We start from the raw sequence: 17,365 nt of genomic DNA, 5'->3' as shown, positions 1-17,365 counted from the left end.
GGATTTCCTGAGTATCAAGCATTTAAAAGTTGTTCATGTTTTCCAATGCACTTAGTTTTTTCAGCAGTCCAGGGCTAATAAATTACACGTGCAGCTTTAAAGACCCATCTGAGTGTGTGAAAGCCCAGCCTGTGATACCTTTGCAGTGCCATGCATCACAGGCCTTACCTGCAGCATTGGTGCGTATATAGACTATTTCACTCTTTGCTCCATGGATGTGATGATTCTCCATCATTGTGAGAGTAACAGCCTTGACATAAATGGCATATTGAGTCCAAGGTTTCAGTCCCTGCAGTAAAATCCCAGGGTTGTTCTCTTTGTTTGGGGGCAGATCAACATCCACCATGTTCCAGCTATTAGAACCACAAGCATCTTGCCCATCATACTCTGTCACATTCTTGAATGGTCTGAAATATTAAAAGAAAATGGCACCAATTGTACTTTTACTTCCTCTTAAAAACACTCAAACTTTTATGGGTGAATCTCACATCAGCTTTTGTCCAATGAAACTAATAAAAAAAAATGTATTTGCTTTTTAAAGAAGAATAAAAGAGAATCCCAAAGCCTAGATTTGTCTTTTATTTCCAACTGCTATAAAACTAGGGAGTTCAGATTTAGCTACAGGATTTAGCCTCTGTAGTTACTGAGATGTCAGGAATCTGAGGGAAATAGGTAGTCATGGCTTACTTTCCCTTCCCACAAAAGGAAAACTATTGGATAATTTATCAGCCTGAACAAACATCTTCAATTCAACTACTCCCTGCCAAAGGAGAGATAACGTGTAACTGTTGTCAGCAGAGAGAAACAGAAACAGACCTTCAGCGATAGGCCAATAAGCGTTGGAGAGAAGAAACCTGCTGGGGTATTAATTTATTATTTATAGAGCTCCATAAGGGTACCTAGCATTATACAACGGGTAGACTATGCCAAACAAATAAGCCCTTCCCCATATAATGGAATAATAAAAAGTCCTTATTTCTCGTTATATAACTACAACGAACCATAAAACAATAAAAAATGGACAGTCTGTTACTGTCTTGTGGTAGTGGTGATAAACCATAAGAACCAATCACAGTCACATGTAGGTACAAAAGGAAACTCCTTGTACTCAATATAAATGTGTTTGGTTACATAGCTGTAGATTACTGTGTCATTTAAAACATAAACAAGACTTGTTCTAAGGACACCGACTCAGTTGCCCTATCTTACTTTCAAAAGCAGACAGTGAACGGTTTCTGACTTTATATTCACAGGTTATCTGGGCTCAAATTAAACAGATGCGACTCAGAATAATTACGGACAGTGATTGAACGTTAGCCACAAGAACCCAGATTTCGCTACACTTTGACTAGTAGCTCAATAGCCTACTGGCTGCTTTAGTTCTTGACATAGGCAAACAACCAAGATTGGACCTGTAATTTGTACATTTGATTAATTTTAAATTGTATTATTGGTACAACTATATACAAAGGTCTTACTTTTATTTAACGACTATTTAGCATGGACATGTCAATACTGAAGGCAAACCATGTTATAGACTCATATTGTGGTATTAATAGAATTCCTGCTTCATTTGCTCACAACTTAGCTCCAGAATGTTGAAGCAATCGGCCTGCTCACCGGGCTCTGTCTCTGTGACATCTCTCTCTTTTCAGAGCAGAATCTCAATGCAGCTGACTGATTTAAGATGTTTCTGGTTGGAAGTGTTTCTTGCTCACTCTTACTATTACTTCCACAGAGACTGTAGAACATCTCTGGACAGCAGAGAGAAAACCTGGCCTGAGATTAGAGATAGAATGGAGTAGGGAAAGGACTACAAAAAGGTAGGGTTAGGCCCTTCATGAGTGGTTGGTGTACCAAGAATTGCTGGTCAGTATGGACCCTGGCAATAGGTCCTCTTTAGGAAAGCTGCTTAGTGACAGATGAAATGGGAACACGGGTCAGAAAAATACTTGAATATGAAGGAAAAAGAAATGAGCCCAAGTCACCATTTGGATCGAAACATTTTGCAAAACACTGGAGGCACAGAGGGACGGAGACATTCGGATTTCAGCTCTAGTTCAGGCCCATCTCCAATACAAAGGGGTTTGGTATGTGTGCATGTGTGTGTGGTGGGGAGGAGAGGGGAGGAGCGGGAAAGTGAGAAAGGGTCTACCAGATCCCAACAAAGTCAGTTTTCCCCTGCATCTTACCGCACTTCACCATCAGCAAATGCTGCAGCAACCTGTCCAACCTAGAGAACCTAAATAACCCAGAGCCCAATTAGTTACAATACTGAGGCTCCAAACCAGAACTTCAAACTGTCTCTCCAATCCATGCTGCTGCCTAGCCAATGTCATGGCTGGGAGAAGAAAGAACTAATTGGCATAAAAGCACATATATTATTTGGAGATTCCAATAAACACAGAAAAACACCTAGAAAATAGGCGAGCATTTTATATCACTTGGGATTTTTTAAATGTGAAAGTGTCCTGAAAACAGGTCCTAAACACCTCTATGTTAGCAGGCACTTTGGTATAGTACATAGTATCAAAACAGAACCTTGTAAGAAAGGAGCACTCGAGAACGAAGTGAGTACACTGCACAGAATAAGAATTGCCCAAGGGACTTTGCTGACTCACTTTATCCTTTATTCAGCCAATAAACACAACGGTCAAGAGAGAAACCCTACCCACTGTGCCTGTTATTTCCTGAATGACATCATTAGTCTCAGAACACGTATACTCACGCCTCTTTGTAGTAAACAGTGAAGCTAATAAGATCTCTGTAATCTGGAGGACGATACCGCTCCCAGGTGAGCTTAATCCGGTTCTTCAGGGTGGTGTTGGAGACAAAATTCAGAATGTGGCTTTCGCCTACAGCATAAACAAATGACAAGTCAGTAACCATGGCAAAATGAGTTCGATTCACAACTTTATTCTTGGGTTTTGCTGTGTTTCTTAAAATTGTGTGCCTCAGTATTATCTAGTTTAGGGGTCTCGATAGCTCTCATCACCACCGTACTGCAGGAACCTACTAGTTGCTACATATGTTCTATTTATTCCAAAGCACTTAGTGAGGGTTCAGTAATGTTCGGATACATGGAGACACGTAAATTTGTTTCTTAAAAATTAAACATTTTCAAGTGTGTGGTTAGAATGCTGGGAAAAGGTGCTCAGGATTCTCTCTGGGAACGGAAGTCTGTTTATCTACAGGACCAGTACAGTTAGCACTACATGCTTCCGTCTTCTATTCTGCTTATAAGTGTAAGCACTCAGTTTAAGTGAGCGCACTCTGGGGTAAAAGGAAAGATCAGCTTCTATGACCCATGCAGCCCCTGACAACTGCAATAATGTTTTTTGCATTTCTATTCATTAGGCGCTGAACTGAGAACAATTAAACTCATTTCATATACAGCACAGCCGTTTGATGGCAGCAGCTTCCAGTCGCTATACTACACTGGGCTGGGCCGGATTTGAGCCAGCAACTTAGAGATGAATAGCCATCCAGTCCTGAAACAAAACTGGTTTAAAAACGTAATTCTTGGACCAAGAACTTGTGTGTTCAGTGTCAACTGTGAGTGAGTTTTAACATCTTAGTAGAACTCTCTGAAAAATAAAGAGGTTTTCACCCTCATGTACGCTGGCACTAATGGTGCTGCTATCTTTTCAAAGGCAATTTAGCTTTTGTTAATTCTCTCCTTTTTTCTCTTTTGAGAGTCAGAAAGCTTTTTGTAATAGTTTTAAGGAACAGGCAGTGGCTGGCACTGGCTTCCCGGTAGTAGGGACTGGCTGTGCATCTGTAACTCCTCCAGAACTGTGAGCACTCAGTCTATTGAATGTAAGCACACTCCTTCCTTGCACAACAAGGATCTGCACCATCTGCATTTATGCATCATGCCTAAAGAGACAGTCAGCAGTGTATGTGTCCTAGTTTTGTAAACACTGTCCAGCACAAGGGGGTTTTACTTATAAACATGATATGCTTTAATTTACTCATTTCCAAGAACACCACAAACAACCTAACAGACAAAACATGTCATCAGCTGTATGGGTCATGGGGCAAAGCCAGGCCTGTAAGCCCTCTTTTCTTTGCAAGCCTTAAAGGACAGATGGGATTTTAAATTTGTTTGTAAATCAAAAGGCCTGATCCAAAGACCATCCAAAGCAAATGGGAGTCTTCCGTTGACTTATACGGGTTTTGGATCACGCCCTTTGTGAATATGCTTCTGGCACAGCCCCAAAACACAAAGGCATTGTAACTCTGAAATATTGTAGAACTAACTGGAAATATTTCTCGCAAGTTATTCTCTGTTTGACACGGAAACAAATCACAGCAGATTTATTCTAAAGAATATTTCTAACAACTGACAAGCAGCAATCCGCACCAGCAGAGGCCAGCCAGAAGTATGAAAATAAAGCAACCTGTTTTGCACTACAATAAATAGGCACAAACAAAGTTCTGCAGTCTCCTCAATATCAGGAAACTAAACAGATAATCCCCTACCCCCGTAATACTTATGATGTCATGGATCTGTCTTGCAAAGGAAGTGGTGGAAACTCCATCATTGAAGATTTTAAAAACCAGATTATATCACATCACAAATAAGGAAAAAAGATTACTTTGTGAAATATTGTGGTGTGGCAAAGCGATGGAATTCTCAAACTCTTTTGTAATGTGGACATTTTAAAGTGTGTTCCCGTAGCTATAGCAATCGCTGTCAAAATTGTATTAGGAAAACAATGCATTTTCTTCATCAATGTAATTTAGCAGCTGGAAATAGTCATCCACATGTGACCAGCCAACTCTGCAGACCACCAGTAGACCATGGACTGCAGTTTGGGAACCGCTGAATTACAATGGACAATATGTCTTTTAATCACTAACTTCTACATTCTGTATTCTTCAATAGGATTGTGGGATGGTTGTCCTTATTTTTAAAGCTTGTATAAGGCCTCACTCCTATTTAATTCCCCTTCTGATCTTTGACTTACAAGAGGCTCTCTCCCCATTGTTTCTTGGATTTATATCTCCTTTACTCTGCCGTCCCTTGGTTCCCGACACGTCCTCCATGCGGTAAATCTCAGACACACACAGTTTGGGATTAAACGCAAAGTACATTTTCCCCTCTTTGATCGTCAGGTTGTGGTGGTTCCAGTCCCACAGCTGTTGCAGATTCTGGTTGTCCAGCACATAGAAAGAATAATTCCTACAAAGAGATTTTAAAAGGCAAAGTTAGTTTTACCATCAGCTCATGGGTAGTTCCTGTCCAAACTAGCTGAACACAGGAGCAATTCTTTTTTAAATGAAATATCCTCCTACTGACATGAACTGATTACAGTCTCTCTGCCTCCAAAGAGGAGAGCAAATGCTTCTTCCCCCTAGGAAGTGAGTTTCCCTTGAGTTTTTCCACAGTTAAGAGGGGGAACTGCTGCAACGTGGGACTCCCAGATTGCCACTGGTTGTAGGCTTCCCTTACTCCAGTGTGGGTTTGACAATGTAGTTTGTACGGAAGATGATATACAAAATACAATTGTACACCACATGCGTCTGACGAAGTGGGTATTCACCCACAAAAGCTTATGCTCCAATATGTCTGTTAGTCTACAAGGTGCCACAGGACCCTCTGTTGCTTTTGACAATTGTACAGTATTTTATTCCTGTCCCACTCCTTGACATACCACATTCAATACATGTTCCTTTGAAAGAGATCTCTATAATGTATTTTCCACGTTAACTGCTAATGAGATTTGACAGCCTTGCATATTGTATAGCAGAAAACGTGTGCTGTACTTTAGGTCATCAAGATAAGATGGAAAGGTAGAGAATGCTGCATCCTTTCTTGTGTTACATGAGCTGAATGAGGAGTTTTCTTTGCTCGAAAGACAGTGTGTTGTAATTTATCTGTTGGTCCAATAAAAGGTATCATGTATGCTCTACCAAGTATTCTGCCTCTTGTACACTACTGTCTGGTAATAAATAGTCACACTTATGTGACTATGTGAGCACAGCACTGCTTTACAGCTCTGAACCATCATAATCTGACCACTGCTGCAGCCACTTTCTAACAGACGATGGGGGGGTCTACTCTCTCAGTGCACGAGTGGAGTTACATGCACACCTTAACTTTGACGAATACCGATGCAAGTTACTTGTGTAAATTCCACACTGGGCTGAAATGGCAAGATGGGTACAGACCAGAGCACTTCAAGTATCCATGGCAGAAAAGACTCCGCAGAAGCATTTTCATTTTGAGGTTGGGAAAGGAAGGGACTGGAGAGGGAATTAAGGGCATGTCTAAATGATTATTGTAAGATTAGGGAAATCTGCAGCCATGTTAACTACACTGATGTAAACCCCTAATATAAAGACACTCCACCCTTGTGATTTGTGCAAGCCCTGTTTTGCACTGGTGTGTCCCTATCAATGGAGTCAAAATTTCTTTGTTCTCAACACATTATGCAACACCAATAAGAGTTTCTGCAGGATAAGTAACAGACTAACCATGGGTTTGATAGCAAATCAACATCATCCTTTATAGTTTTCCTTCAGTATTGTTTCCTCCCACGTTACACAACAATGACACCTCAGAATACCCAGTGAATCAGCCAAGAGAATGGAATCGTTTGTTTATTGGGGCTGCAAGCTCTTCGGGACAGGACTGCAGTTCTCTCCTTTGTGTTTTCTTCTTAGCGCCAAGTGCTGAGTGCTCTTCCAGTGCTATACAAAAACAAGAACAGCCTGCTCCTCCTGCTGCCAAGTGTCCCCAAATACCTCGTACTTTATTTCTAACCAAACAAAATACACCTGACACTGCTTTGGGTTGAGCAGTGAGTACACCTGCTTTTTGTTGACCAATACAGTTGAAGATGGCGCATACGTGCGAGTTAAAGTCATACTAAATATATTTCACCAAGAGAACATCTTTTACAAGCATTATGCAAAACTGCACTTGGATCTCACCATGTGTACTGAGACACTGTGGATGGGTCACACACTATTATCTCTTTGCAGTCAATGAGCAAAAACTATGCTTGCAACTTCCTGAACATCTTTAATGAGATGAAACATGCATTATCAATAGTCATGGGAATAAATGACGGCAGATGAGGTTTTTTTTTTTTTTTAAAGACAGACCTAAAGTAGGACTCAGATTAGATGCAGCTAGTACAATAAAACACCTTCAAGGTTATTACAACAGGTTTTAATACAAGAGGTTTAATTGAATGCCTCCTATCACTTTGTGTTTGAAATACCAGAGCTAAATGTGGCATTTCTTATTTTAAAGAGACATGACTAAGTTTTCAAGACAATCAAGTGACCGGACGAAGTCAAGCATTCTTGTTGGTACTTTAGACTACTGCAAAGAGGTCAAAAAAGAGTTGGGACGAACTGTGGATAGTACGTTAAAACCATCTGCACAAGTCTGAGTAGCAGTTTAAGGCAAACAAGTTCTACGGGTGTGTATATATACACACGGCAAATATAAATTAGTAGAACTTTTCTGATCACCATCTGAGGCACCGATGAAACCACATTTGGAATACTGTATACAAGTCCAATCACAGGATGGGTAAGCCATTGCAGAAACAGAAAAGATGCTGCAGAGGGCAAAAAGCACACTCAGGGTTCTGGAGATACAAGTTATACGTAACAATTATATCAGACTTTGGCCTGTACAGCTGTGGGGGGGAAAATGTCAGGATGCCAAGGAAGATAGCATGGCAAGAATAAAAGACTCAACAGGAAAACAAACTTCTGCCAATCAGCTATTGAGATAGAAACTAACCGAAAGAGAGGAGGTTGGGGCCTGAAGGAGGGCAGTCTAAACCTATGAGCAGAAGCCTGTGGACCTTCAAGGCCCAGTTTTTGTGGCAGGACAAAGAACGTGAACAGATGTTCATATCCTCTGCAGCACCTACATGGTAGTGTCATCACACAGCTTATGTGCAACCTTAAATCATAGGACACACTGATAACTGGGCAACTATTGGTTGAGTTTTTAAAACACACCACATTTTACATATTTATATCGCTCCTGCAGCCACAATGGGACTCTCACAGTGCTACATACATCTGCACTGAAATGTATAATGGTCCCTGTAACAAAAATGCGGCAGCAATTCTACTGATCATTCCTGGACATCCCCCCGCCTTCCTTTTTAGGATGACCTGAAAGGAAAGGATAGAGCTACAGTTCATCCTGGGAGAGGCAAGAACCCAGGTCAGCCTATTGCTAAGAGAGGGCAATGTGCAGTTCAGAATGACCAGGAAAGGGAAGTGACCTCCACGGGACAGGAACAGGGACTGGCAGACAAAGGGCCAGTGCAGCAAGTGTGAACAGCAGGCACAACCCAGCAGTCTGGGAGTTGACTGCAGAGGGAAGGCCAGGCTACAGAATCTGACCAGCAGAGAAGCCCAGAGAAGAAGGTACTGCAACAGGCTAGGATGGGCAAAAAGCTCTTTAGCCCGCTAATCACAGCCAATGAGGGAGAGACGGGAACGAGGGGTGGGAGGAGCTTCACACTGTATCTTGTCATGTCACAGCTGCTCCCACAGAGCGGGCCAATCACTTTATCCCTTGCAGAAAAAGTTGCTTATAAACATTAGCAGGAGAGCAGAATAATCCTTAGAATATTTTTGGTTTGCTTTTTAAAAAAAACACTGTAGAGCATTTTGAGGCGAGGACTGTCTTTTAATGTGACACGTGCGCGAACGCGGAGGGTGTGTGTCTGTGTCCATACAGTGCCTGTCACGCTGGGGCCCAGATCCCTGGCTAGGGGTTTTAGGTACCACCGCAATAGAAATATTGCGGCACGAACAAATAAATAAATTATGGAATAGTGTGTAAAAGGCATCATCAGAACATAAGACATTTTTAAACTGGTTTACAAGCCATTCAAATTTAAATCAAACTCTCCCATTATTTTAGAATATTTCCCCCAACAAGCCACGGCATAATAAAACTTCTGAAATCAGCGAATAACCAATATTATAACAATTCTGGTACATTCTCCTTTATTTCTACAGTATCTGCCTGATGGGACGTTCAAACAGAAAAATGGAGTTTATAATGAAAGCACCAACAGACCCTTCATTATGCAGCACGGCTGTAAATCTGTACACTGTAGATGGGCTAGAAGCAACTGAGTCTCTGTTGGGAAATACATAAGGAAAGAAATGAGAGATATTGCTTTATTGTGTTTAATTTAAAGTGTGGGTTTGGATGCAATGTGCCATGACACCACTTTACCCAGTGGCCGTCTTTGGGGTGTTTTGCTCTCCCCTAACTAGCAAGGGAATCAAAGGAGCACTTGAGCCCCTATGTAAATTCAACCTGTCATGCCCCATTGCACAAGTTCTCTACCTCCCTTTTGAAAGGTCACTTATTGGTAGAAGTCACTGAGAAAGCATCAGTTTCTTCATAACGTCCTTTAAACATAAACAAAGAGGAGAAACAACCCCTATAGGAGCCATCATTTTTTTCTGTGTCACAGCTTTACCAATGACTTGTAAATAGTAGTATCTTGTAGAAACACCTCTTCTTCTATGGCATGAATGTATTTTGATGCAGTGCAATGGGCCAGGCAGTTTCATTTTGAAGTTTAATATAATGTTAAGTGGTAAATGCAACTTTCACCTCTAGATGACCGTAGCCAGTTCAGATAACCTGGCACTGATTGAAAGTTACCTAATGTCTGTTTGGCTGTCTAAGAAAAATGAACTGCTTAGTGTCCATTTCTAGGTTGACAAGAGTCTACAACACACAAGCCACCATCGCAATTGGCACCCTTGATTGTAGCTTTAGGGGGGGGGGGAAGGCCAGAGTCAACAAAGGAAGATTGCACTGCTCGCCCCCTCATCCCTACAGAAGAAAGAAACGACATTGGACGAAAGTGCACCAGGCTGGGCTCCCAGCAAAAACCCCAGGGACCAGGTTCCCCCTGAACTCAGCACAGGGCCCTGGGTAGCCCATTCCCTACCACTGAAATAACCTATGCCAATTTATGTAGTTAGTTCTGTAGCTCAAGCTGAAGGTTCAGGGTTCAAACTCTACTAATGAGGCACGATGGGGGAGTTGTTATAGCTTCCCATAGAATTTATTTTTACCTTTGAAATGATGTACAAAAAACGATGATCAAAGAATCTTACTTAAGTTGGAAAGCCAAGCTCTGAAAAGTGAGAAAATAATTTCAGTTGCCCGTGTAACCTTATTTCAGTCCCTTGGACATAAGTAGTATGACACAGTCTTTAATGACATGATCACATACAATTTTGTCCACAGGACCTGTCTCATTAGTGCACAGGATCGACAATGCTAAGGGAATGAATTAGGGCAGTGCCGTATATGGGACCATTTGTAGGACTTTTTCTTCATTTGTGGCAGAAGCTGGAAGATAACTATTGTAGTGCCAGGAGACAGCAGGCGTAAGCCCACCCATAGCTAACGGCCTTCCCCTTCACCAAGGGAGAGGGGCTAGTGAACCCAGGCCACAAGTATTTGTGGGGGACAACAAATGAAAAAAAACAGGGGCAGGTGTGGAAGTCAGAAGGTGAAAATCAGGTGAGCAGATGAGGAGCAGTGGATGCTGTTGGGGGGGGGGGGGGGGGTCTCTGTTCAGTGTCCCCAAGGGCATCTGAAGAGTCAGTGGACTTAGAGGAACTCTGCTAGGAGGTGTGATTGAACAAGGAATAGAAATAAGTCCCTGCTTTTGCAGAGGTTCCTCCCCCCAATCCAACTTCCTCCTTCTGGTGTGATGGATGGCCATCTTCAGAAGGAGGTTGAAGAGGAGGTCCTGTGACTTTGTGGGGCCATGGGAGAGGTGTGCCAATACCAGGAAGTGCAGGGAAAAGTGCAGCCAGAACCTCAGTAAGAGGTTCTGGAAGAGCTGGAAGAGGGGTTGTAGCCTGATGCACTCTACCTAGAAGTGTACCAGGGTCTCCCTCTCACTGCAAAAAAGACAGATGTTGGGAGAGTTTGTGAACTGCACCAAGCAAATGCCTTGGCTCCCGGCTCCATGAAGGAACCGCCAACTAATATACCCAACAAGCTGCCTTTTTTTCCCTCAGCACCATGCACAGAATGAGGGAGGGGTCCTGTGAGGAAAAAAAAAGAGGCTGTGGTCATTTAATTAAAGACAGTATCATAATGCATCTTATCTCAGCGCAAAGGGGCCAAATTAAGGTTGCACAGGCAACCACGAAAGCGAGGAAACAAAAATAAAAGGGCTTCACTTTGCAGCCTTAATGTTCTTTCAATATAATTTTTTGTATGTATTATACGCAGTGCTGGCAGCGACTGCTATAGTTAGGGCAGCCTGTTTAAGACCCTGTTTTCAGTTGCTTATGACGTTGCCCAACTAGCTGTTTGGGCTGGAATTTTCATGCGAGGTGTCTGCCTTAAGCTGAATGTTTTTGAAAAATTATCTTTCAGATTGCAACAGTGTCCCAAATGTGTCAGTACTTTCCAAACACAGAGGAAGACCGTTCCTGACCCAAGCAGCAGGCAATTGCAATAATTCCTTAGCATGGATCAATTTTGCTTCCCACATGCACCCCTATTTTCCTCTTTTCTAAGTTTCACTGTTTGTTTTTCCATTGTGGAATCAGGCAGACAGAATTAAAACCTGAATCATAGCACGGCTGCTTCTTTCCTATCAGTTATGCTTGCTAACATACGAGATTCCATAAACATAATTACTATGAACTTACTTACTAAAAGAAGGCAAAAACAAATTTATAATTGGAGTATCTGCTTGAGTATGCCACATCATAAGTAGCTGAAAGAGCCTTGTTCTAGGCAAAGTGACAAGCCTCTTGGATTTGCAATTAGAAACATGTTTTTCCAAAGAGCCAAATGTTCTTATTGAAAAAGACAGTGTGCTTTTCAAGTGCAGAATGAAGAGCTGCCCTTTAACTTGCTCTGTCAGATGGTGGAATTTTAAGAATTTAAGACTGACCAAAGAGTAGCCTGAGAAAGAGAGGGAGGTTGTGAAGAATCCCTTATGCTGTAACTTTATCCTGTCAGGGCAGATAAATCAGAGACATGCAACCTTTCCCATGACCTTCCCACCACCTTTTCCTAAATGATTTTCCAAAATTCTTATTTTACTGGATCTCTCATTAGCGACGAAGGCTCATTTCTTCTCCGGAGTGTCGTTTTGGACTTGGGAAGTTACTTAATTTGGGGAGAGAAAGGGAGCGCAGCAATTTCCCAATGGATCATCCCCCCACCTAAGCATCTCCAACTAAAGTTTTGCAGGAGCTAAACCTACCTTTGCTCTTTCAGCACCTACCTTCAGGGGTGAGGATGATAGGTGGTGTTTTAGATAGCAATTGTATGACGCGCTATTAAAAGCATATTACACAGAATATTACACAATTAGGACAAATCCACAATGTTTATCAGCAAACATTTCAGTGGCTCATGATTACTTTAGCGGCTCATATTTTGTTTCTCTGGCTTTAGATAAGGAGAATTAGTTTCATGTTAGTATTTTGAGGCTGGCTCACTTATGTGCAGTTTCCGGCTACACAAGCTAGTTTCAGCCGCACTCCCTTATCTTGCAGTTAGTGACCTGTTTTCTTCCAATTGACATTCCATAGACCTCTGTTAAGGATACAACACTGATAAATCGCAATGCCAAAAGAGCAATGAATTCTGGTGGTGTTTATTTCTGAATGCAGTAGAGCATCAAAAAACAGAACATGTCTAATATAACAGAAAATGATGCTTACAAATGTACATCTCCCTAAAAAAAAATCTCTCTACAAGAGAAAGCAGCTAGCAGGGCTACCATAAATACATCTTTAAAATCTTCATACAACTATTTGCATGCTAGAGGATCAAATGAATGATTGTACAATGGTTGTTCAGTAGGAGACAAATACTGCATATTAGTGGAGGTGTAGACTATATAGATGGTAACAAAGTATTCACGGTAAGACTGATTTTCCATGGATCTCTGTTGAAGCAAAGATGCCTCTACAGATATTAGTTCGTTGTATTTGAACACTTACCCATCCAACTGTTCCTCTCCCAAAATATATCGCAGATTCTTCAAGAAAGAGAGGGAGACTAGCGCATGGGAATGGCGGATCTTCACATACCCAGTTACTGTTTCTATCAGACCCATAAAATTCTCCAGCTCAGAAGCAATATTGTCTACATTAAAGAAAAGGAAATGCTAGTTCATACAAGTTTAACTCAGCATTTTATTCAATGCATGGTTAGCATATCAGAATAAGTATTTATTACATTCACTGCTTTTGCAAACAAAATACAGATTCATCTTGTTGTGGACCAGCACGTATCATTATTTACCTATGCAGGCAGACAGGTGGAGCACAAAACAAGGCACTATCAGAACTCCATTTATAACTTTCTTACTGATCTGCTTTCCTTTGCATGAATATTCCATACTAGTGCCAGTACCAAATTCTGAGCTTTCAACAGCCAACCTTTTGGCAAGACTGAAAAGACTCATGTGCAGTTGTAAATTTAGGCATCTGTGAAACTGCAACTGCTGTTACTCTCGGTGACAGAGGTGAAGTTCATTCATTAGATCAGGCTGAAATGATCCACTGAAGAGCCTGGCATCAGACGGGAGGTTAAGAGTAGCCCCACAGAGTTATGCTATTATTCTCAACAAACAGAAAGGATACTAATCTCCAAAGCACAGGACTTTTACTGGCCATTTAAAAAATCGATAGTGTAGCTATAACTATATCATTTAAGCAGCCATTACTCCTAGAATGCTGAAACAATGAAGGTAAAGCCAGAACATCTTCATGTAATGAAGCTGGCTCACAGTCAGATTTTCTACAGCTTGTATAATAGTTACATGTAGTTGTGTAAGGGGCATTCTCCAAAATGGGCAAGGAGCTTGGAAACAGGGTGTTTGCTTCTGGTGCAGAACACAAACTAAATGAAGTTCTGTGTGCACAGCAGTTCAGCCTGGATATCACGTGGCCAGTTATCACCTGAAAGAAGTTGGGAGGGTGTAGATTCGGAATACTCTTCAATTCTTTGAGATAATATCTAAGCATTAAACTAGACAACTTACGTTACTGTATAGTACTCAGGAATAAAATCAATTACTCCAGAGGGTGGGTGAGCTGAATGGGTTAACTTAAATAAAAGTTCTTCAGACCATCTCCCTGCAGAAGTTAAGATTCTACTTAAATATGTGAAACACATAATTAAAACAATTCACATACAACTGTTTCCAACCCCCTTGGTTATTAGGAGCAAACCTGGTATTCATAGGCAATTTAATCCATCTAGCACAGGCACAAAAATTCAAGGAACTCCACCCCACACACTCCTTTGCATGCATGCATAGGGAGGTATATTTCAAACCACCAAGTTTACAATGGTTTTTAAAGCTCAGAGTCTGTTGGAATTTCCCCAGCTGATGAATCACTACTCTGACAAATCGTATCCAGAGTTCATTTATGTTAGGACACGTACCAGATATGACCAACACAGTAATAATGAGCGTTGGGCAGAGCAGTGTTAGAATTTAAACAGGGGTATTCACTATCTCATGCACAGGGAGGAAAGCTTTGCCACTGGCTAAATACCTGGTCTACAGTCATGCCAGAGAACACCGCCATGTCGAGGATTCCAGCAGAAACCCTTAACGCAGCTGGAGCGCCATTAAAAGTCCTCTTGAGGATGATACTTACAGGTTTGGGTTTTTTTTGTATTGATACACTCAAAGAGAAAATAGAAAGTTAAAGGACCCTCATCAAAGGCTCAGACAGGAGGAACATTACTTACTCCCACGGCGGATGTTAATAAGCAGATTCCCCTTGAGGACGGTGCATCCCTGCAACATTTGTGCTGATGTGACGGAATCAATGGTCTTTGTTTTCTCTTCCTCACAGATTTTTGGGCAAGGCCCTTCGCAGGGGCTGCAGAACATGCTGTTGGGAAGGAAGGGAGACCAGAAATAAACAAAAACACATGGTTCTCAATCCACAACAGACTGCTGCTGCATTGTTTGGAAAGCAAGAACTTCTCTATCTGCAACCTAACAAAATACAAATCCCTCAAACTGGGAGGAAAGTGGCCATTTTTCAGAAGAGGCCTAGCAGAAAAGCAAATATCTCATGCACCCAGACAGGACTGCATGGGTTCTATGAGCAGATGTGACCCTCATAAATACGTGCCCAAGGGAAAATGGTTATTAGAGAAATCTCCTAATGAGGTTATTGTCCTAATAAAACCGTGTCACAATTTGGATTTTAAAGGCAGTACCAAAGGACTGGAAAAATTGCTGTAAGGTACAACTGAGCAGAAAACAGAAACCTCACTCCCACCACTCGATCAGTTGCATAGATTATGCTATTCCTAGTCACTTCCCATCCTAAACTGTTGTGTAGTATTAATTCTACAAGCCCCATGGCTAGCTGTTAAACTGCTGACATATTTCACCATCCTGGTGACTGCAATGGAGTGGTGAGTAACGTGACTCCAACACACACAGTCTGTAAATCAGGTTATGAAATGCTGTGGTATCCCTCTGGATGAAGGGCATTCGAAGTGCAAGTCATTGCCTACACTTAATATAACATAACTGAAGGACAAATGATCAAGAATACAGAAAAAGTCATTGCCCTCTCTCAGGCATTGGTGGCCCTCTAGCGAACATCTCTGCTACCGAAATAAGGCTGGAGCCTATGAAGGTAAGCCTCCAGTACCTGACTCCCTTAGGCACCTTTGAAAAACTCAAGCCTCAGCATGCATATGTTGGCGAGAGAGAGAGAGAGAGAGAGAGAGAGAGAGAGAGACAATTCCACAGTGACCTCCTAAACCAGCCCAGACCTGCTGAAATAGCTCCATACTAAAACTGGGGGGAGGGCCAGAACGTGAACATTTACATGAATTCTCCTCCACCCCTTCTCACCAAAGTTTTAAATTCAGGTCTAGCAAACATGAACCAAAACAAGGACAGCTCTACCGTAAACACTATCCATATACTAACCTCAATATGTAACAAATGGACTGCCACCAATGTGATACTATGGGATTGTTCTTCCTTCCAGGTAAAATATAACCCCGTCATCACTTGTTTTATTTCACCATTTTTCAATCTTGCATTAGTACCAGTGATTTTCAACTTATAATCACATTATACCTTCTGTGTGTGTGGGTGGAGGGGAGACAAGCAAAGGGAAAGAAAACCCCAGCTCTGAAAAGGAAGGCCATTGACAGCACACTGGTAAACATGGATTTGTTATTTGTTAACTAAAGGGTAACTGAACCCACTTTCTTCTTCAGCTTGGAGAAACGTGCACTGATGTAATGGAAGAAAGGAGCCTTCATTTCTTAGTCATGAGCTCCTATTTCAAATGCTACAGCATAATGTCCTAAGAACTGAAGGCATGCAAGAGGCATTCAACTAAAGGTACAAAGAATGCTAGAAACTCCTTATTTGCAACTGTTGGTTAATACCAGCTCTGGGAAACCGGGGGACAAAACGTTCACTGGCCTTGAGTTATGCCTTTCCACCTTTGCGGCTGAACACAAAACTATGATAAGATAAGCTGTGTCTATACTGTTTTATGAGAGTGTTTTTAAACAGCCGCTACTAGACGCTCAGGCCAGACAGCAGGGAAACAGTTTCTCAGGTAAACATCTGGCTTCAAGCTAGCAAACAGTAACGCTGTTTGCATCTAAATGTGAACTGGAAATTTTCCTAGGAAGATGTTTGTTTGGATGATACTCCCTCGTTCTCTCTAGGTTAATAAAGCAAATGGTGGAGATTTCCATCCCTTGAACAAAACTAACCTGCACAAATAAAGGAAAAACTATGATACAGACCATTTATACGGAGACATTTTTCAATGCAGTCCTACACTACTGAGAATTCCTCTATATTAGCAATTGCTAGGAAATAACAGTTCTTAGTGCCGTTGGGTTAATGGGTGGGCAACTAAGATTGTTGCCTTGGCTGCTGGCAAAGTGAGCAAGCCAACAACAGATCTATCACTCCACGATCTTTAAATTCCAGGAATATGACTGACAAAAATCAGAGTAATATTCCTGTAATAAACAGTTCCCTATGACAGTTAGTCATAAATACCAAATTCACGGCCATGGAAAACACATCATGGACCGTGAAATCAGACCTCCCCCATGAAATCTAGCTATTGGAGGGGAGGGAAGGGGAGGAGAAGGGGCAGGGCTGGGTAGAGACTCTCCTGTGCACTGAGCTCCAGCTGCTAGTCCCAGCCGGGCTGGGGAGGGACAGGATTTCCTCTTCCCCTGCACGGTTGCTCTTGGGGGGGAGATCAGAGGTTCCCGGAGGTGGGGATGTGTCTAATCTCCCCCATACTGCTGGGAGTGCCCCAGCCGGGGGCTCCTAGCTGCTAGTCC

The 17,365-nt window shown here is 41.9% G+C and overlaps 1 protein-coding gene across 1 annotated transcript in view; it reads right to left on the bottom strand.

Annotated features, from left to right (window-relative positions):
- Positions 1–17,365, bottom strand: part of IGF1R (insulin like growth factor 1 receptor) — a 271,414-nt gene that overhangs the window by 38,896 nt on the left and 215,153 nt on the right. Inside the window, exons 4-8 of the mRNA XM_005294854.4 lie at positions 14,765–14,910; positions 13,000–13,144; positions 4,974–5,188; positions 2,729–2,855; positions 169–407 (exon numbers count right to left, since the gene is read on the bottom strand). Of these exons, the coding sequence (XP_005294911.2) occupies positions 169–407; positions 2,729–2,855; positions 4,974–5,188; positions 13,000–13,144; positions 14,765–14,910 (872 nt within the window). The remainder of the gene's footprint in view (positions 1–168; positions 408–2,728; positions 2,856–4,973; positions 5,189–12,999; positions 13,145–14,764; positions 14,911–17,365) is intronic.

This window comes from Chrysemys picta, chromosome 10 (assembly GCF_011386835.1).
Source record: "Chrysemys picta bellii isolate R12L10 chromosome 10, ASM1138683v2, whole genome shotgun sequence".
Classification (NCBI taxonomy): Eukaryota; Metazoa; Chordata; order Testudines; family Emydidae; genus Chrysemys; species Chrysemys picta.
Note: the sequence above shows the minus strand (reverse complement) of the source record. Positions and strands in the feature narration are given on the sequence as shown.